The sequence below is a fragment of the Belonocnema kinseyi genome, chromosome 1 (assembly GCF_010883055.1).
Source record: "Belonocnema kinseyi isolate 2016_QV_RU_SX_M_011 chromosome 1, B_treatae_v1, whole genome shotgun sequence".
Classification (NCBI taxonomy): Eukaryota; Metazoa; Arthropoda; class Insecta; order Hymenoptera; family Cynipidae; genus Belonocnema; species Belonocnema kinseyi.
This window is the reverse complement of record NC_046657.1, coordinates 182,795,843-182,817,620: the sequence shown is the minus strand read 5'-3', so window position 1 is coordinate 182,817,620 and position 21,778 is coordinate 182,795,843. Positions and strand designations below refer to the sequence as shown.

At 35.5% G+C, this 21,778-nt stretch overlaps 1 protein-coding gene across 1 annotated transcript in view; it reads left to right on the top strand.

The window, feature by feature from the left end:
* Nucleotides 1-20,391, top strand: part of LOC117170343 (maternal protein pumilio-like) — a 121,600-nt gene extending 101,209 nt beyond the window's left edge. Inside the window, exons 6-10 of the mRNA XM_033357084.1 lie at nt 3,067-3,361; nt 6,983-7,223; nt 10,890-11,280; nt 11,703-11,871; nt 14,473-20,391. Coding sequence (XP_033212975.1) covers nt 3,067-3,361; nt 6,983-7,223; nt 10,890-11,280; nt 11,703-11,871; nt 14,473-14,788 — 1,412 coding nt within the window. The 3' untranslated portion in view covers nt 14,789-20,391. The remainder of the gene's footprint in view (nt 1-3,066; nt 3,362-6,982; nt 7,224-10,889; nt 11,281-11,702; nt 11,872-14,472) is intronic.
* Nucleotides 20,392-21,778: the final 1,387 nt, after the last annotated feature.

Here is a 21,778-nt window from a genome sequence, read left to right as displayed (position 1 = left end):
TGTAAATATATGTACAGGGAGCGGTGGCCCTCAAACCCGTAAAAGGGAGAGATTAAATACATACATACATACATACATACATACATACATACATACATACATTAAAATACATCAAAAATGCAAACTTTTCTATATTATGTTAAACTCTATTGTATTAAATTTATATGATATTCATTTATGTACCTCAGTCCGGGACTGCTTATCCAGATATTGCAAAATGAAGTACAAATTTTATTTTTCATGATCACTTTAATATTTCTTCCTTACTTTTGCATTAATTTTTACTTGCAGCTACCCTAAAAAATTAATCATTTCAGTAAAGTTATATTATTGCAATTTATAATGTGCAATTTGTGCACTAATATTGTGCGCGTCTATTTTAGGTGAACAACTTTTGCATATTATTTTTTTTGTATCTTGTGTTCTTTTTCCGAATATTTTATCTTTTTATTTATAATGTTTTTTAGATTAAATCAAATACAAAGCGTCCTATAAAAAATGATTTATAGCAAATTTGTAGTATTATTTCAGTGAATAATGTTGCCTTACTTTAGTTTGTATCTTGCATAGTTTGACCGCAAAGTGGATTTTTTTCTTGAGTTTGAGATCAGAACTGTTAGCCAAAATAGGCTGGTTAACAAACTCGAGCTTTCTTTATGGTCCAAAAAAACATGTACCAAAGTACAATCCAATCAGACAAGTCTTTCAAAAGTTATCTCGTATATAGGCAGCAACGACATACAGACACCATCGTAAAACCTGTTTTTGTCGGATTCAGGGACTATCTAAAAGTAGAAATTTAAAGTAATCCGGGATATTCAGTTTTAGCATAAAACTAATACCTTCTCATTATGATGAGAATTTATTAATAATATCAGTAAAGAATTTATGTAGTGTAAATAAGGAGGTATAGCGTATACTTAATAACCGTTGAAAGACTAATCGTATTAGATTATGCTTTGGCACCCGTTTCAAGGGACCATCAAGAAAGGTCGATTTAATTACCAAAAAGTTTTGACAAACAGTTCTAGTTTCAACGACGAAAAAAAAATACTAACAAATAAAAAATTCCATTTTGCGGTTAATCTATGCGAGATACGAAAAAAAATTGAATACACGCGTACCTTTTTTTTAATCGTAAAAAATAACTGACAAAAACAAATTCAATTTTTAGAAAAATGGCCCAAGAATCGTTTTAATCATACAAAGTAACATCAAAATAAAAAAATTAAATATTCAGAAAAACAACACAAAATACAAAAGAAAAATAAGCAAAAGCAGCGCACCCAAAATAGATCTATGAATTCGTTATTAATCATTTTTTGATAGGACGCGTAGATTTTGTTTCAATCGTAAAAAGTAACATTAAAAATAAAAAAATTAAATTTTTGGAAAAATTATGACACAAGCTAAAGTAAAATGTTTAATTATCAAATTTTTCACCTACATTAGATCGACAAATTTTCTTTAGACCATTTTTTATCGGTCGCGCACTTTTTTTAATTAAAAAAAAAATACAATGAAAATACGTTTGTTTCAATAACAGTGCGTATTGCGAATTCTAATAATATATATTTATTGAAGCAATAAATTTTTCAGGGTAACTGCGAATAAAAATTAATGCAAAATATGGAACAAATATTAAAATTGTGATGAAAAATAACATTTCTACTTTATTTTGCAATGCAGTCAACTCCCGATATAAGAACGGTTTCGAACATGGCTTATAGTGGCTTTTAGCATAAATCGGGGGAATCTAAACGTAAACAGGCATGGCCGCATAAACCATTTCTGTTGTATTTGGACGTATGCTAAGAGCTAACGCGCTGAGAGTACTACCATCGTGTTTTTGGTTCTTGTCCCCAGTATCCATCAACAAAATGCCGAGGTCATAAATTCTAGAAATATGCACTGAGGGTGCTCATATCGATAGTTAAGTGTATCTGACTAATCTGACTAATGTGTTCGTCAAAACCGAAGAAGCTTTAAGAAAAGAAAATTCACAATCACCACATTACAGTTGCCTTTGGTTTGCTCTTTAACTTTGAAAGTCTATGCATGAATGTGATGGAAATATAAAGACCGAACGCGAATTTCTTATTCATTGTAGAGCGCGAAGCTATCCGCGCGTTATTCAATCAAAAAATCGGCCTTTCTTTGACCGGACTTGAGTTTGGGAAAAGTGTAATTCTATTTGGATGGTAGTTTGTGTGGAAACATTTTTATCATTTGCACAAATATTTAACGAAGGGGAGGGGACAACAATTTTGGATTATGTTTCATATAGACGCATCTTTAGATCTATTATCTGTTTTCGTATGGGACAACAAAAAATCTTTGGATTTTTATTTTTCAAACCTTGAATGATACTATGCTTTTTTGTTTTTATAAAATTAAATATCAACTTATTTTTTCGGGAAACCATCTGTTGCAAGGATTTCTACATTTTTAATATCGATTTAAAAGAATGTTTTTTACGCAGCTCCTTTTACTCCTATCTGCGCTATTTCAGAGTTTCACTGTATTTGACCTTCAAAAACGAAAGTTTGTGCATTTCCTGAACTAATAAATATTTTATTTACCGTTCTGAGTAAACTGTAGTAAACATAAATGTTTTGATTAATATTAATAAAGTTACAACTCCTCGAAGCAGATGACTTCTCTGAAACAGAAAGGACAGCATTCAATTTTTTTTCTCATATGAAAACAGATAAATTTATTAAAAACGAGACTGCCTGCACATATTCGTTTTGAAATGCATTTATCTATTTTCATATGGGGTAAAAAAATTGAATGTCGTCCTTTCTGTTTCATAGAAATTATCTATAGGATTTTTCGCGCTTTTTCCAATGTGAACAAGAACATTTTTTGAAAAAATTATAATTGATCTTCAAAACTGAAAGTAAAATATTTATTGGCTTAGAAAAAAAATATGTATTCGTATTGCTTTTTTCGTGGTATTATTTGAGATTCGATATGGCAGAGGGTCGCTTTAAAAGTTTTTTTTACTGACCATATGTTATATTTGTTGAGAATTTCTCATATGTTATTTTTTATTTTCTTCAGGAACAGTAACAGCATCTCCAAGTCCACTAGGGTTATCTTTGACACCACCACCTACTATCGGAGGATCCTTAGGCGGTTTAGTTGGCGGAACAAACCGAGTTTCAGCTGCACCAGGAGCAGAAGCAAAATTTAGAACAAGTGCTGTCCCTGCTCTTACGGCAAACGGAGTTTTCGGATCCAGTAGCTCTCTTTTCCCTAATTTGGTGGGCAAGCCCGGCAGAGGAGGTCCCAGCGGCGTCGGCGAAAAAAGCGCTGGTGGAAGATCCCGCCTGCTTGAGGACTTTAGAAATAATCGGTTAGACTAATCTTCTTACTCTTTGAAAACAGTAAATCTTGCCTGATTTAACTATAATTTCAGTATCTCAAATTTGTCGCCAGAGTTCTTAGATGCCGATACAACACAGATTCGAGTTAAAAAATGATCAAATACTGAAGCTAATATAATTCAGAGGTCACTTACTATAATTTTTTCTTACTGTTTAAACTTTCTAAAAAAGTGCAACATATAAGTTAGTTTAGAATTTGTATTTCAGTTTTGATTGTCTGTTATTCATATTCTTTGAATATTCTGGGTCCATTTTTCACTACGTACATTAATTGAAGGGTGAAGATGCATAAGGGACAATGCAAAAAATTTTGAAATTGAGTGTACAGGTAAATTGCTATATTTTTGTCGGCGTTAAACCTTCACCGCGTCTACCCGCTTCAGATGCTTTTACTTGAAGTTGGAAACTTATTATTAATTTTTTTATTACTGCGCGAATATTTCAAAGTGAATATGGGCTTTTTCAATTTATACACTAAATATACAGAAACAAAATTCTTATTTTTCTTCGAAATAGTGAATTTTGCGTTAAATTAATATTAGAGTTCGGTGGCACGTCAAAAACGACGAGCGACATAATCTCAATTGATCGTAGGTTTTAAATTTTTTAAATGAAGAAAATTTTCAAATGTAATTTTTATCTGAATCAACTTATCAGGTCCATATTTCTGAAACCAATGCTTATTTCATTTTTAAATTGCGAAATAGACTTTAGAAACTTTTTTGTCAATCCTGTACATTCGATATTTGTGGATTGTTCGCTTATGCACCTTCACCCTTTAATTAAGTTCGCATCAAATACGTGCTAGGAGAACTTTTATTCCTTTTTTTCCCTACGCGAAAATGGAAAATAATTTTTTTTTAATTATTGCACGGCAATGTAATAACAGATGAACATGAGTAATTGTTTGATAATATATCGAGAAAGCCATAAATGCTAGATGGGTATCGCGTAGATTCCAAATCAGAAGATCATTCTGATAGGTAAAAAAATTTATTTTTGCATTTTTGGATAGTTTATGATCATAGAATTAATACCCTAAGTCGATTTAGGCGATGCCTTCCTTTTTGACTAGAAATAGCGTGTCATAGTAGAGGACGAAATTGCGGGCACTCGAGTTTCAGATCAGGCATAAGGAGTCGGCATTCGGGACAGCTGTTTCGTGTTTAAACACCTGTGTCAGGATATACAAGTACACTGTTCTTCCGATTTAAGTCTGGTTTAAAAGATGGCCTGAATGGTCCTGGACTTAAATCGGAAGTCTTTAAACGTAAACAAGTCACGGCCGCCTGAAAAACTTTAAACGCTTTTTTTTCAAAATGACATTTTTTCATTTGGCGCAGGCTTTTTCGCAAAAAAAAAAAACAAAAAAAACAGTTAAACTGATGTACTTGAAATTTTAACATGGTTTCAAACGGCGTAAAAGCCTTGACGGCCAAATGTGCTCTTTTTTCGGCGTCTTAATCACGTTGTCCAATGATTCGGCCGATATGGTGGCGATTTCACATCGTTTGTTCGCTTTCAATTGAGCTGGACTCCTTGGCTTGTTGGCGTATACCTTGGACTTCAAATAACCCCACAAATACGTACAATCCTGGTGAAGTTAAATCGGGTGATCTAGGTGGCCAGTCAAAATCGGCCGAATCATTGGACAACGTGATGGGAAAAGCTGAAAAATGAACACATTTGGCCATTAAGGTCAAAGGTGCCTATTTGCGCAATATCATTTTCAAAAAGTAGTTGGAACAAATCTCCTTGAACTAAAATAAATGATAATCTAAATGAACAACAAAACGATTTTTTTAAAATGTTTTTTTTTTCAGAAACAAATGCTTCCTCTATAAATGACCAACTATGTATATATTTTTCATTGGATACTATTTTTTTCTATTGCCCTAGGTCATACCTTTCAAAAAAAGAAAGTTTGTCGCATTATATGCACTAGTTATAAAAAAATGTTTAAAATGTGCTTATTTATACGCGTTTACATCAGAATCCCTCTTAATATTAGGTTATGTTGCATCCGCTCGACTGCAGCTTCTTTCTCAGCTCGCCCACAACTTCCCTTGTAGCTCACCCTTATGTATTTTGAGCCGCTGAATCCGAATATGGCCTCAGAATTTGTCTACACGTCTCAGTTTTTCCCTAGATGCAAAAAGTAGGGAAAAGCCTAGGGATTTTCTCGTTACACAGGCCATACAAAAAATTTGTCTGCACGAGACAAGTGACTAGGCTACCCTTATAGATTTTGAGCCGCTGAATTCAAATCTGGCTTCAGAATTTATCTCACGCGTATCAGTTTCCCCGTAGGTAAAGAAAATAAGGAAAATCCGAGGGACAACTTGCACATTATTTTGATAATACCAGTATACGCGAAAATAGGCACATCGATATTATATTCTTAGGTGCAACTACTTTTAGAAACTTCATTTGTACACATAAATTCTTCAGTGTTCCTTCTATTTCTCCTAGCTTGGGTAATTCTAGGAAAATTGAAGGGCTTTCTCAGATTATATATATTTACACGGCGAAAAATAACAAAAACCTAATATCCTTTACAGTTTTGCGTGCGAAATCAGTCACTTGCCTCGTGCAGACAACTTTTTTTGTGGGCCTGTGTGACCAGAAATACCCAAGGCTTTCCCCTACATTTAGCACCTAGAGACAAATTGGAACAAACCCAAAAAATGTGGGGTTCATATTTAGATTTAGCACGCAAACCTGCAAAGTATATGGCATTTTTGTTATTTTTTCCCGTACAAATGTATATAATATGAGAAATGCCTTCAATTTCCCTAGAATTACCCAAGCTAGGGGAAACGAAAGGGACACTAGAATTTCTGTGTACAAATAAGTCTCTATAAGTCGCGGCAATTAAGAATATAACATCCATCAGCCCAAATTTATATCAAAAGCGCAAAACTGTAGAGGAAATAGCATTTTTTTAATTTTTTTGCTTCTTAAGTCAGTATAACATGCGCAAGATATTCAATTTCCGTAGATTTATCCTAGCTGGGGGAAACAGTAAGCGCACTGGGAAATTTTGGTGTATAAATTTGATCTTAAGGAATCGCAACACATCAGAATATGATACCAGTACGCTTATCTTTCTGTATACTGATATTATCAAACTAATGTCCAGAATAGCCCCAGTTTCCCCCCTATTTTCTGCATTTAGGGGAAAACTGAGACGTGTAGGACAAATTGTGAGGCCAGATTTGGATTCAGCAGCTCAAAATCCACAAGGGTAACCTAATCACTTGTCTCGTGAAGTCAAATTTTTTTATGGCCTGTGTGACGAGAAAATCCTTAGGCTTTTTACCTACTTCTTGAATCAATTAAAAGGCAATATTTCCCCCGATATTATGAATCGTTTTTAACCATGCTATTTTTTAAACTTGAGATAACTTTAGTACATCCTTAATAAAAATCATTAGTCTGCTTATTAAAGCTTTGGTCGCTGTTGATTTCACAAATAGTAATATGACACACTCAACAGTGAAGTTAGAGAAATAACATTTAAAAACATAAATTAAAATCTGTAAGTGAATTTTGTACATTTTGTCTTTATGTTTTTCTTAATTTATCAGATTTCCAAGTCTGCAGTTGCGCGACCTTGCCAATCACATAGTGGAGTTCAGTCAAGATCAGCATGGTTCCCGCTTCATACAACAGAAACTAGAGCGTGCATCTGCCAGCGAGAAGCAACTTGTCTTTCAGGAAATTCTCGCCTCGGCATATTCTCTTATGACTGACGTCTTTGGCAATTATGTTATCCAGAAATTTTTTGAATTTGGAACACCAGAACAGAAGTCTACTCTTGCGCAAAAGGTACATAATTGTAATACTTTTATGAAAAAGTATATTGTAATGATTTAAAATATATATATGTAATTACTATTTGAATATTTTCTAAATATTGAAATTTTCCTCTCAAAAAGTTGTATTAAGTAATAGAAAAGTAATACATATTTGCCTACTAAAAAAAAGTCAGGAATCGCCAGAATGAAAGTCAGGGCTTCAGACCATTTTCTGACCACTTTAGTCGAAATCTATGAGAAAATGTTCAGAAATTGTCAGAGCTTGGTTTCGGAGGATAACAATTCTTTTAGTAGGGGTCCAAGAATAGAATGCCATAAAACCTAATCAGTTTTTATATTTCACAGGTTATTTATATTATAGTTTATTTATGCATACTCTCTTTTTGGTTATATTTAATTATTAATACTTATATATTTACGATACTTATCCTAATTTAAAATTTTTTTGGAAAATATGTAGGTGTCTCAAAACTTCGAAACCCGTAGGTTCTAAATTTCTAAAATTTGAACCTGTTTATCGATGCTCTAGATCGATTTTTGAAGATTTTGACTCTTGATGATAAAATAAACAAAAAAAGATTACGTCTTCTCTTAAAATATGATATATTTCTACACAGTATTAAAAAGCAAATAAAAGAAAACGAAATGGGTTACTTTCTTCGATTTGCGAGAAGGATAGCTCCAGCTCGTTTGACAAAGTTGAGGATCAGTGCAAGAAACCTAAGAAATTATGAGAAAGGTTATAGTAAATTTCTCAGATTTTAACCTATAAATTTCCATTGCATTGCTGTTTTCTCAAAATGCAATCATTTTAATAATTATCGAAGGAAATGAAGAAAATACCGACAAATATATATATTAAAAATTTGTCATAAGGACAACCGCAGGATTTCACCGGGAGCGGTTGCTAATCTGAAAAATTGCACCCGCTCCCAGCGAAATCGCGGTAAAATTTCAGCCACAACCACGTCTCACGACCGTGAGGTAGGTGGTTACAGTCTGTAACGGAATCAATACGACGATCCGGCAAAAGTTTCGTGCACCCTGAAAACATGGAGTGATCCAAGGACTACCGCCTTCTGCATTTTTCCCGCAAGTGTTTTAGCATATTGTTGACACGCAGGGATGCTTTTCAGGCCTCGAGTATGCAACAGAAACAATTGTCGAGAATATAAAGTTCCAGCATATGCGGCACTTCCCATTCTCGACAATTGACTCGATCTCCCTAGGAGCATTTAGAGGAGTGATATTAAGGTTAATGCCGTAAGAGTGACAGAGATGGTAATAAAGCACTCTTTAGTGCCGCATTGTGCCTTTTGATGTAGGCTAAATGCTCGGGGTGTGCATGGCACGCCCTGCAGCCATCATCGGGAATGTTTTGGCTCAAAATGTGGCGACCGTATTTTAAGGTGGAAATGACACCGTCTTGGCATGCCAAAATGAAACCCTCCGTACCAGACTTCAATTCGGGCGATTTAAGGAAAGCAAACGTTAGCTCACACGACATTAACTGATTCTCCACATTTCTGTGGAAGATACCGTGCTGATTTGTACAGAAACGGAGGGTCTCTTCCATTTGCGACTCTATGTGCTGTACCCAGAATAATCCTGTTGTGAAGAGATTCAAGACTCAATATTCCGCGAACACCTTGACGGCGTGCGATGTATAGTCGCGGAACAGAAGGCTTAAGATGCATGTTTTTGTTCATGTGCATAATCTTTCTTGTACCGATATTAAGGGATCTGAGCTCGTTCTTCGTCTATGGAACTACTCCAAATGAATAGAGTACTACCGGGACGGCAAGCATGTTCGTTGCAGATACTTTGTTCTTCGCCGACAGTTCGGAAGACCAAATTTGCCGGGTGAGACGTTTGAATCTGCTTCGGAGAGTATCCTTTATAGATGTCACATTCTGAATGCGGCTCTGTGGCACGCCCAGGTATGTATAAATCTCTCCAGCGCAAAGGTGTCGTATAGCGCTTCTATCAACGAGCTCAGGATCTTCAGGGATGCCATTAAGTTTTCGTCGCTTCAAATGTACTTTGGCGCATTTGTCTAACCCAAATTCCATTTTAATTTCCTTAATATATCGTTCGACAATCTCTAGAGCTAGATGTAGTTGCTCTTTGTTTTTAGCATAGATCGTAACATCGTCTATGTAAAATACATGACTGAGTTTGTACTTTCGATCTGCAGGTTTGCCGCACAAGTACCCGTCGGAATGGCGAAGTTCTAGAGATAGTGGCAATGATGTAAGGCAAAAGAGGAGTGGGCTCATGGTGTCGCCCTGAAAGACACCTCTCTGAAAGGTGACCTTGTTAGTTGTCACACGATTTCTTCCAGATAAGATAGTAAATCTGGTTTTCCAAAGCGGCATCAATCTCTCTATGCACCTAACGATTTGCGGATGAACCTTAAAGCTTTCCAAAAGACAGCTGATAAGTCTATGGGAGGTCGAATCGAAAGCTTCCCGATAATCAATCCAATCCATCGATAGGTCACGCTGGTAGAATGCTGCATCTTTGCAGACACGTCTATCGATGAGCAGACTCTCCCGACATCCCGCTACGCCTTTCTTTGAGCCTCGCTGTTCATACATTTCTTGCCACACAGGTTCAATTGCCCGAACAATCCTATCATTTAGGATAGCTGTGAATATCTTATACAGTGTGTTCAGACAAGTGATTGGCCTGTAATTCTTCGGGTCAGCTAAGTTGCCTATTTTCGGCAGAAGCATTGTGCGCCCTTCCACTAAGCATTCCGGAATGGGCTCTTTCGACTTTAAATATGAGGTGAAAATACAGGCCAAATGCTGATGGGTTGAAGGAAACTTCTTCCACCAGAAGGTTTTGATACAATCTGGTCCCGGTGCGGAATAGATTTTCATTCCTCTTAACACTTTTTTCACCTCCTCGGTAGCGACGGGTGAGCATTCTTGATCAGGTGTTGTGTGTGTATGGAAATTCATAGGTTAAAATCTGTGAAATTTACTATAACCTTTCTCATAATTTTCTTCCGTATTTCTGACTTTTGGCACGTATTTAAATCCTTAATCGGCTGTTCTGAAAACTTGGCAAAACAGGCCTAGAGCGATACAGTGAATAAGCGTGACGAGGGGCGGTACATCGCTCGAACCGGACGTGGAGCAGTATGGATTGAAGTTGTCAATATGCAACATTAAAAATAAAATATTTTTTATTTTTAATCCTTTCCGGTTGGCCTACCTGCTGTCCTAGCTGATGCGCTACCTGATAGGATGTGAATTAGCATATTTTCAGAAATAATCAGACTCGTTAGCAATGGTCAGGATGTCCAGAAATCGTCCGAACTTCTGACCATTTGCGACGATTCCTGACTTTTTATTATTGTTCATATATTACCATATATGTTTCACACTATAGCATTATCTGAATTTAAGTATTCATCAGAGAATTTAACTAAATTAAGTGCATTTAGAAACAATGTACATACATTTCTCCTGTTCAAAATTATAATCCAGTAAATGCCGAATAATAACCTCGATGGAAAATGTATCTTGCTATCCTAACCCTGATGAGAGTTGCGTGTCAACTGATTTGAAACTGATGACAATATGCGTCCTGAGTTATCTTCCACCTAAGACTAAATCAATGTTTCTTGGTTTATTTTTATTAAATTGTCATTCTTTTTTTCAAGGTTCGTGGTCATGTTTTGCCTCTGGCTCTACAGATGTACGGCTGCCGTGTAATTCAAAAGGCATTAGAGTCGATCGGACCAGAACAGCAACAAGAAATCGTACGCGAACTTGATGGGCATGTTCTCAAGTGTGTTAAAGATCAGAATGGCAACCATGTGGTGCAGAAGTGCATTGAGTGCGTGGAGCCGCGAGCCTTGCAATTTGTGATCGGTGCCTTCAACGGACAGGTTTATTCTCTTAGTACACATCCCTATGGATGTAGAGTAATTCAGCGCATTTTGGAACACTGTACGCCCGAGCAGACCCAAGGAATTCTTCAAGAACTACACTCTGCCACCGATCAGTTAATCCAAGATCAATACGGAAACTACGTCATCCAGCATGTTCTCGGTACATAGTTAATTTTATTTTTGAATCATTACAATCCCTTTTCTCCATTTTATTTTCCGCCACTTGCATTTTCGAACTACCACATTGCATAAAATAATAAGCATTTAACTATTCTTTTAAAATGGAGATTTTTTAAAACTGAAAAGCTTACTTTTTAACTTGAACCTTATCAGTTAAAAATAGTTCAGAATGAAGTTCATTGATAAAAAAGATCATAAAGATTCATGACAATTTCAACTCGTGGTGTAAATTTCTACTATAAAAAATTGATTATAAATTTATATTGTTGCAGTGTATTATTATTGCAAATGATACTGTGATTTGAAATGTTATAGTCTTTTATCGTTATTTATTTTTGTGACTTGGCGGACACAGTTTGTTTTCTATATAATGCAGAACTAATATTTTTCTTATGTGTTTAGAGCATGGTAAACCAGAAGATAAAGCACAATTAATCAGCAGTGTAAGAGGCAAGGTGCTCGCCCTTTCCCAGCACAAATTTGCAAGCAACGTTGTTGAGAAATGCGTAACACACGCTACAAGACAAGAGCGCGCAGTACTCATTGAAGAAGTTTGCGGATTTAATGACAAGTGAGTTTGAATGATTATTAACAGTTTGTATGCAGTTTTGTACTTCTGGCAGGATTTGCATTATTTTTGAAAAAATTACTTTTAGAAGAAGCGGTAGAAGTAAATTAGACGATTATCTGCTTACATGCATTTTCTAGGAAATAGAATTTCTAGGGAAATAGTCAATTGTCGAAAATGAGAAGTGTCGCATATAATGAAACTTCATATTCTCGATAATTGTTTTTGTTGCGCACTCGAGGCTTGACATAGTTCCCCTTGACTTGGAGACATCAACCATGTTCGTTATCGAATTTTCGGCCTCAGTTGATAAACACATCACAGCCAAGGTGAATAAAGACCTTATAAGGGAGTTGCGACATTTATACTTGGAATATTCTGTTAAGTTGTAGTCCTGATCATCTGTGTTCCTGGAGGTGGCAAGCTTTCACTGGTGAATAGTCTAAAAATCATCCCTGCGTTTCAACATGATGCTAAGACACTTGCGGGAGAAACGTAGAAGGCGGTCATCATAGAGTCGCTCCGCGTGAGGATGCATGATACTTTTTCCGGATCATCGTATTGTTTCGTTCACAGACTGTAACCACCTATCTCACGATCGTGAGACGTGATTGTTCATTCCACTGTTGTTACTCTTATTAAAATTGAGGATTTGCCCAAAACTCTGAGAATAAAATTTTTTAAATTCCATCTCGATTGCACCCAACCGCAAGATATTAATGGATGGATTTAAAATCGTATACACGTTATAAGAGCCAAACATGGAAACTTTTCAGTACTAAGGCATTTTCAATTCATACAATTTTTTTCGATCTGACCTAATACAAAAAAATGTAAAATGAAAAAAATTCATACAATTTTTTTTTGATCTGACCTAATACAAAAAAAATGTATAAATTGAAAATGCCTTAGTACTGAAAAGTTTCCATGTTTGGCTCTTATAACGTGTATACGATTTTAAATCCATCCATTAATATCTTGCGGTTGGGTGGAATCGAGATGGAATTTAGAAAATTTTAATCGCAGAGTTTTGGGCAAATCCTCAATTTTACTTTTGTTTCTTAAGGTGGTTAATATGCCTAATTTTTACCATTTTTTCAGATTTTTTATTTCAGATTATATGTGAGATATATAATTTTTTCCAAAACTCTGCGATTAAAATGTCTGCAGATCTCTGAGCTCGGTTCTCTTTTCAGAACTTTTGTTAATTTCTGACTAATTTCCATTTCCGGGTTTTTATTTAACCATTTATCAACCCCTCTGACCAAATCCTCACTGATTAATCTCCTTGCGTTTTTACATACCCAAATGTGGCCAAGATTTTCCTCTGACGTTCCGCACAACCTACATAATAAATTTTCATAACCTTTATTTCCTGATTTACCCACATTTCCGCATCTTAACCTCGCCCATTGTTTCTTACATTTACCGTTTATCCTACTCGAGTCCCAATATTTCTCCCTTTAAAATCCTTTTTTATACGTCTTATATAATACACAGTAGTTTTACTTCTCTATCTTTCCCCAATCTATTTGAATTTCAAGTTCTAATTTGTTTAAACACCTTGCTCTAGATTCTTGTCAATTTTACTTTCATTTCCTTGGTTTCTGATTAGTCCTAACGTTTGTCCGTCTCACACTAAATGTTTTTAAATTATATTTCGACTCCGCCCAACCTCAAGACATTAATTAATTTATTTAAAATTTTATACATTTATATATTTGATATATTTTTTCCTGAAACTTATGCCATCCAGTAACAAAACAGTTTTAATTTAATTTTATGGCTTTAGAGTTTAATATCCACATTTAAATTAGTTAATGATGAAAGCTCATTCAATGTACTTATGAGAAAGATATTAATAAAAACATGTACTTCTTAATTTAAAATAGTTAATTGTTAAGTTATCCTCACTTACATATATATTTTAAAATAATAATTTATTTTTAGTGAAAAAAAGTTAGTTATAGGAAATAAACAATCGATATGCAATATTTTTTTAATATTAAAATAATTTCAAATAACCTGAAGTTACTTCTTTCATAAATTCTATTATGAGCAAAAACAAAAATAAACATCAGATTACTTATGTGGTGGCTCTAAATGCAGCTTTAATTATTATTTCGACATAAAAAATGTTTTTAATAACTCCAATTAAATAAAAAATAAAACAAATGTCTAACCTAATTTTTCGCAGATTAAGTCACTTTTTAAGACTATCCTGTTTTTAATCTAATTTTCGTAAGTGGACGCACAATTCTCACCGGTAATGTATACAAGTTCACAGTCTCACTTCATGCTTTTGAGTGAAAATGGTTAGTCCACGATCTAGGATGGAGACACGCCTCTGTATTTTGAGGTGAAAACGTTCACTCTTAAAGTAAGAAGGCTTTTACTTAAATGGACTGCCTTGATGATTCCTCCGGAGTGGATAGACTGTTTATTCCAAGCGTAGAGTGAAATTTGTACATCAAAAAATTATAGAGCAATAAAAAACGTACATCTTTTTCGTTATTCAAAGTTTTATATGTATACATGATATATCCTATGCATTTGTGGGAGGTGAATTTTTATAGATAAAAAAAATATTTTTCTTATTTTCAGTGCACTGAATGTGATGATGAAAGATCAATATGCAAACTACGTGGTGCAAAAGATGATCGACGTTGCAGAACCAGCTCAGCGCAAGGTTTTGATGCACAAGATTCGACCACATCTGGGTAGCCTTCGCAAGTACACCTACGGCAAGCATATAATCGTTAAACTTGAAAAGTTCTTTATGAAGACGGCGTCGGCGATGGGAGTGTCGACGCCAGCAGGTGCATCAACGGGTGCAGGTGATCTGGGACCCATTGGTCCCCCTGCATCTTCAGCCGGACCCGTTCCTACTCCCACCCAACAATCTACGCAAGTTCTCTAAAAACCAGGAATTAAGGCTCGAAAAAGTAGTAAATCCCTTCATGGCAACTTTTCTCTCGGTAAAGTAATCAACAATCCAGAAAGAAAATGTTAAGTTTTTTGCAACTGGAGTAGGAGACTTGCTGTCATGAAGAGCTTTGCATGCCCTTAGGAAGCGACTCAAGGACTCGTCAGTCCCGACGAGAGCACATAATGGAAGAAAGGTGTCAACTAGGCAACTTAGGGTAGACCTTAGTGCTGCATGCATTTATCGCTGGTCAAGGTACGACACCCGGTGTAATATGCGCGTATGGATTACAGTTCGATTAGACCGGCTAACCTGCGTTGGAAGGTGACAATAGTGGTTTAGGAGCCGTACTGTGGACGTCACGTATCAGGCTTAGCGTTTAGCATTCGAAATGGGAATAAAATCGAAAGCATCTCCGATTCAAACCGACCGCTTACTCTGCCCCGGCTTAGCAGCAGCGGAGAGCCTTAAAATTTCATGACTTGAAAGATCGCCGAGAAGAGGCCAGAGGTTCCGTTCTTCAGAACAGTTTGCGCTTTTCTTTTTTTCTTGAGAGCACCCTCTCTGACTCAACTTTTGTAAATTGTGATATACATAAAAGGAAAGCGTATTAAACGCGCTGTGTCCTCTACTTTTCCGAGCGTTCCCTCCTTTCCTCGGTTTGTTTTTACAGCCCTACCTTCCTCTCTATTACCCTCTTTCTTTTTTTAAAGGACTCGTGTGAATATTGTGTATTATACGATAATTATTGATAAATTAAAATAATTAAACTACGAATTACGTTCGGATGCAGCTGTAACCTATTTTCCTCAGAGAATTTCTTTCTGCGATTGTATAATGTATTTACGGACATTCGCGGCGGAAAGTCGTTATTTTTACCTGGTTGTCTTCTTTCCACACTCCCCTTATAATGTGAACGAACTCTATTGTATATTGTATAAACTGTGAAGAAAACAAACAGAAAAAACGCAAATCGGAAAATCTTCCTGCGTGTAAATTAGCCTTAGCGAAAATCAATTGTATACAATACCGACCTGACCGCGAACAAATAGCAGCACCCTCCGCGGATTTTCGGCGAATCAACCACCCTCTCGACGGGGAGTTGAAAATCTTGTACAATGTGTAATATTTTGTTATAGTAGGTGTTAATAAATAACAAGAAACGGGGAGCTTATCTTTTGTATAAAATTTGGACGGGCAAGAGGAAAGAAACGAAGAAGAGGAAACGTAGCCGCTTTCTTTGTAAAATATTGTACATATTACGATTTATTAATCAAGTTGACAAATTCTTAAGTACCTTTACTCTTTCGCTCTTTCTTCCTGCGTGGATTAGTTATTTGTAAAAATAGAAATGGAAAACAAAAGAAAAACGAGGAGAAACATGAGTATGAACAAAAGACCGTCGAATCCCCGTCGATGGAGGAAAGTACGTTCAAAAATCCGGAGGGAGCGGCTTATACTGAATTCCACTCACAGACAGACATTCCAGCTACCCTCATCTCTCGAGTCGCTTCACCAGTATAAATATGATAACTTCGAACATATTTTTAAACGACGTAATTTTTAAGGAATGACGATAATTCCTTCGTCTATGTAAATCACGCGTCATTTGTGTAAATTAAAATCAACTGAAGCTACGAACTCTATCCTCTCTCTCTTTCTCTCTCTCTCTCTCTCTCTCTCTCACACACAAACACACACACACACTATCTCTCACTCCCTTTCAAACACTTTCTACTCCCCCCCCCCCTCTCTTTCACTCATTGTAATAGAAGCATCGTCATCCTACGGACTATTTTTAAGGGCAAAGTCGACATCAGCAGGAAGGAAATATAACGCGTACACGTGCTCTACATCCCACGTCTAACGAGCGTTACGCGTTGCGATTATTATTCTATGATTATCGTTATTATATTCTTACTCGTTATTATAATTATGATTATAAACACCGATTAACCGCCACTTGCGGATTACCCGCTATCGCTACTAATTTCTGTAGGCATCGTATACATATTATATACATACATATAAATATTCTACAGACTTGAATATATAAAGGCGATAGATGCCCTCCCACGAACAAAACAAAGTTTCTTGGCAACCAAATCCTCGACAACATCGGCGCGTTGCCATCAGAAACCGACGTCCCTCTTCACCCATATGGGGCAATTAAAAATTCTTTAAGAAAAACGACTTTTGATTATACATAGTGTAAATTTTTTATATAGCGATTATCGGCGGTGCACCTGCACTCTCAGTACGACCATGTAAAAAGCGAGGGAAAAACGGACAAAAGAGATGCAGGCGATAATGTAATTTCGACTTTTTTTAAACTTTTTATTATCGAACACATCTTGCGTTATGTTCTCCAACCGGTTCGATCTGACATGAAAACTAATCCCAAACTCGGCCGTCGCTGCAAAGCGCGACTAGTTGGGAGATACTCGAGTTTGCATGCATTTCTCCTCTTTGTACTTGCTCGCATGCTTATATTCATTCCCCTATGAAATTATTTGTTTTTTGACCAAGCAACTCCGCAAGTATCAAGAGGGGAGGGCACTGGCCAAGATTAGTCAACTTTTCTTGGTCCGACGATGTCACTGTATATCTCCGAATGCAATGCGCTCTTGTCGAAAAGAGTTTCTTTCTGATTTTAGAATGACAATGTTTTTCTTAGTCTTAACTACGTAGCTACTGTTTTTCTTGTGATAAAATTAATATTTTCAAGTTTTTAGCGTCATCTAGAATAGAAGTGATCAACAGTGCATACGCGATGATATAAAGTTATCAACATTTGTCAGACTTTTCTCGAACCTGTTAAATAACACTATTCCCCGAAAGAGAAGACGCGAAAAATGTCATAAGGAAAGTAGGGACGAATATTGCCACGTCATATTATCATGTATGAAATATTGGACACTCCTAATCTAGAACATAAGGGAAACATGTGGTACAACTAAATTTGATATTTTCGACATGTCAAAACGAAGATTAATGCTTTGAGAAAACAAAATTCGTATTTGATCAATTGTCTGATATTAAACAAACTGAAGCAACACATTTTACAATTTGGAAAATTAAAATCATTCTATTTTTATTCTTGTGCTTGCAAGTGGCGTTACACATATTTCAGTTTGTCATCGTGCTACCTTTTTCAGTCGATTCGCTTGTTTTGAACTTTTAACTTATATAAAATCTCAGGATTTCAGTTATTTTAAAGAAACTTGGAAATATGTAATATAAATTCAAACTCGCATTGCATTCATCGTTTACAGATACATTCGACTCAATGCTAGGAAGTGGTGGCGTTGCGTTGCATGTTTTTTGCACCCTCCAAAAGGATATCGGAGTTGTCGTGACGCTGCTTGCAGGAAGGCAAATTAAGTAACGATATAAATATTGATTTATATATAAATATAAATAAATATATATATATATATATCTGTATATGTATACTTCAACTTTAAAAACTTTATCGGTATGATATATATGTAATAAGTAATATTTAAATATTGTAACAATTGTATATGATTTTACTACTATTACTACACGCTAATTGTATTATATATATATGAAAGATCTGTGCACCTCCCACTTGTAGAATGCGGTCTCGCAACCATTCATACTTGCCTCTCACGCACCCATAATCTCTCACACGGACATACGCACACGGACCACACAATTTACACGAAAACACATCTGTTCATACTCGTAAAAACATACCAATTTTTAACTGCCATGGCGCTGGTGTAAATGGTCTTTGGTTGAACGTAAGGAGTGACAGGCTCGTTTCCTTCCTCAAAAAGTAAACGAAAAATTAAAGAAATGTCGCGGGAATGGTGCGCCCTGATATTAAGACTGATGTACAGTAGCGCGCTATCTCCCTATTAAGTCGCAAATCTCGTCGAACACGTCAACACTACATTTACCAATCCACTGTTTGAATCGGACGTACGTATGATACGCATATGGGAAATAACCGCTGTATGATACATCTTTTCACCGCACCTCGGAAAAAACTTGATTCTTGTTTTATATATCTTATTTATCTTGCATAAAAATAACAGATGCATACATCTTTTGGAGTTTTTGAATGTTGATCCATCGTGAGATACTTTTTTCAATGTGAATTTTTGGCAGGTCACGCGTGAATAGCGTCAATCGGTCATTGCAGCTTAACTCAGTATGGAATATCATTTCATCATGGAAAGACTTAAAACGACATAGCGTCTCTAAATGTTCGATTTACATCACGAAAATAATCGCTCTGTGAAACAAGTTTATCGTGTTCTTAAAGCAATTAACGGTCGGAATAATTGACCCACCGAATGCATTGCTTATAGCATGGAAAAATTCGAAACTAGATGTGGTCTAATCGGTCGCTGGTCATCCAATAATGAAAATCAGTCTCGACCATGGGTCAATTTTCAAAGCCGTAAGTTGCTCTAACTTCACAATCAACTTGTTTCACAGAACGATGATTTTCGTAATGGAAATCCATAATTTGAAGACACTGTGCCGGGTTGAGTCTTTGCTTGATAAAATGGTATTCAATACTGAGTTAAACTGCAATGACCGCTTGACGCTATCCACGATTGATCACCCTTATAATAAAATGCGAGTCCACGCATTTCATTGCCATAACTTATTGTTAAAGCATACGTGTATGATTCTTTTGAATTTGAACATAGCTATATTTTCCTGATTATTGTACGTTCGCCCGCGCACCGTTGGCTTTACATCATTCTCCAACAGCGTTATCAATTACTACAATTTGCATTCATAAAATTTCCGCGCTACTTATGCATTCAACTACGTTTATGAGAAATCCTTTAGAAATATTTTCCTTGGGGAAGAGTGAAATGTCGATATCTGCGTGTGGCGCTTCCTGTAAGTTACATGTAGATAGGTAACTCCAAGAATAGCGCATTACGCAATATACTGGACCTTCCACTTTGCGTATTTTTTACTTCATTATTCAATAAAGATACTGTCAGTTTGGATGGCAACATTCAATTTCTATATTATTTATGATGCCAACATGATAATGGTCAAATGATCTCAAAATTTAACGTTGCTGGTGATGGTTGTTAAAGCCAACGAATAGAATTTGTTTTCACGTTCACTTGAGAACATACACTTTTATACACAAATACAAATTCGTAATTACACACAGGGACGAATAAGAACAATATATTCCATTTTAGCAGATAATTTTATAGATATAAGTGGGACGGATGAGCATATGAAGAAGAAATTTGCATAACTTGTATATTAGTGTATAGAATGTAGAAACGACAAAATAGTTGCAAAAAAAGAATCATTTTCGACAATGTTTTTTACAACAGGCTAAACGGAGCGAATAGATATGTCATTGTTACAAGGTTTAATGAAAACAAAAAGCTGAGAAAAACAAGTAGTATATGCGACTTTACTGCACTTTGTATTAAACAGAAAGGGAAAACTTGTTAACTTTTCGTGCCCATCACACACATTCACCTATTAAAGAGAAATATAGCTTTTTCTAATGATTATTACAAGAAGTACAAACAAAATTTATGGAAATTTTTTCGGCTTTGGAGAGGCGGATTTTCTGGTTTCAAATTTTTGCTGTCGAGACCTGTTTTCTATCATCAGTTATCGTTCAATGTCGATTTCGGCGAGAGAACCAATTGTTTTTGAGTCTCTTCTCATAGTTTATCGTTCTGGAGAATATATTTCTGTTCAGCACATATTTTATCATCTTTTGAAATTTAATATTATAGAATAATTGACTGTATAATAATAATAAACATTTGCAGCATAATCTTTTACTTTAGTAAATTTATGTTGATGCACCTTAGACAATCCGTTGTGTATAATTCTGGGTTTTAATGAATGCAATTTTGCAATATTTCAATTAAGCTCTCTCTCTCTCGTTGCGACTGATTTGTTACCGTGAAAGTTTCGTCCTCTCCTTCCGCATTTTCCGCGTTCGTGAACGAAATTCGGACGATTCAGCGCTTCTTAAAAAGGCAAAATCCCACGTGTAACTGCATTTTACATTGAAAAATACTAGAATTTTACAGCCTATCTCGTGTTTATTCTCTAAAGTTGTTTCGTAGAGGCTTCCTTAACCTGAGCCGTCTGGAAAAAGAAGCCGTCACTTGATAATTACTAAATAATGTTATAAATAATCAATTAATCGAGTTATACATACTTCAGTATAGTTATAAATAATATTCGTTGCGCGCCACCAGAGGTCGCATTCCCGTCGACGCGCTTATCGTCGTAGGTGCAGTTATTAATTAATCGTTATACGATAATTATTATGTGTCTTTCTTTCGTCAATTTGAGTTTTGTCTTTGTTTTTCTCTTTTGTACTCAATCAGTACCTTAGGACTTATTTATTTTCATCTCCGTCACATTCAGTTCAATACCAACTGCTTGCAACGCCCTCTGCTTATGAAATAAATGATTAAATGTCATCTGCAACTGTTGCGTAAAGGAATCGTTAAAGGAATAATGTTTCCGAGTCGAATTATCAATGTCTATGAGTTCTCAATCTTGTTATTTAGATTTTTAAATATAACCCAAAACACTTTTCTTCTTAGTTTTTGAGGCTTAAATCTTAAATACGTATTGAAATAATTCGAAGAACAGAAAACTTTTGGATATGACATTTATTTATCGCCAAAATTGCTATCCATGGCCAAAAATAGAAAACATCCAAGTCTTGATCCCTCATTTTCGTGTTAAGTGCGTAACTTTTATGGTAAAAGGGTATACACCATATGAAAATAATTAAAGACTCATAGTAAAATGTATATATTCGTTCCCTCATACATACACATATCTAAGCATCAAACGATTCCGTGAATCTTGATTTTATTTTTATTATATTACGTTCCACCAGTTGAGATGGATTGTAAAATATAGACACCCTCAGATTAAGTAACGTCATACAAATTATTAAAACTACGAGTTTTGTCGAAATCTGTAACG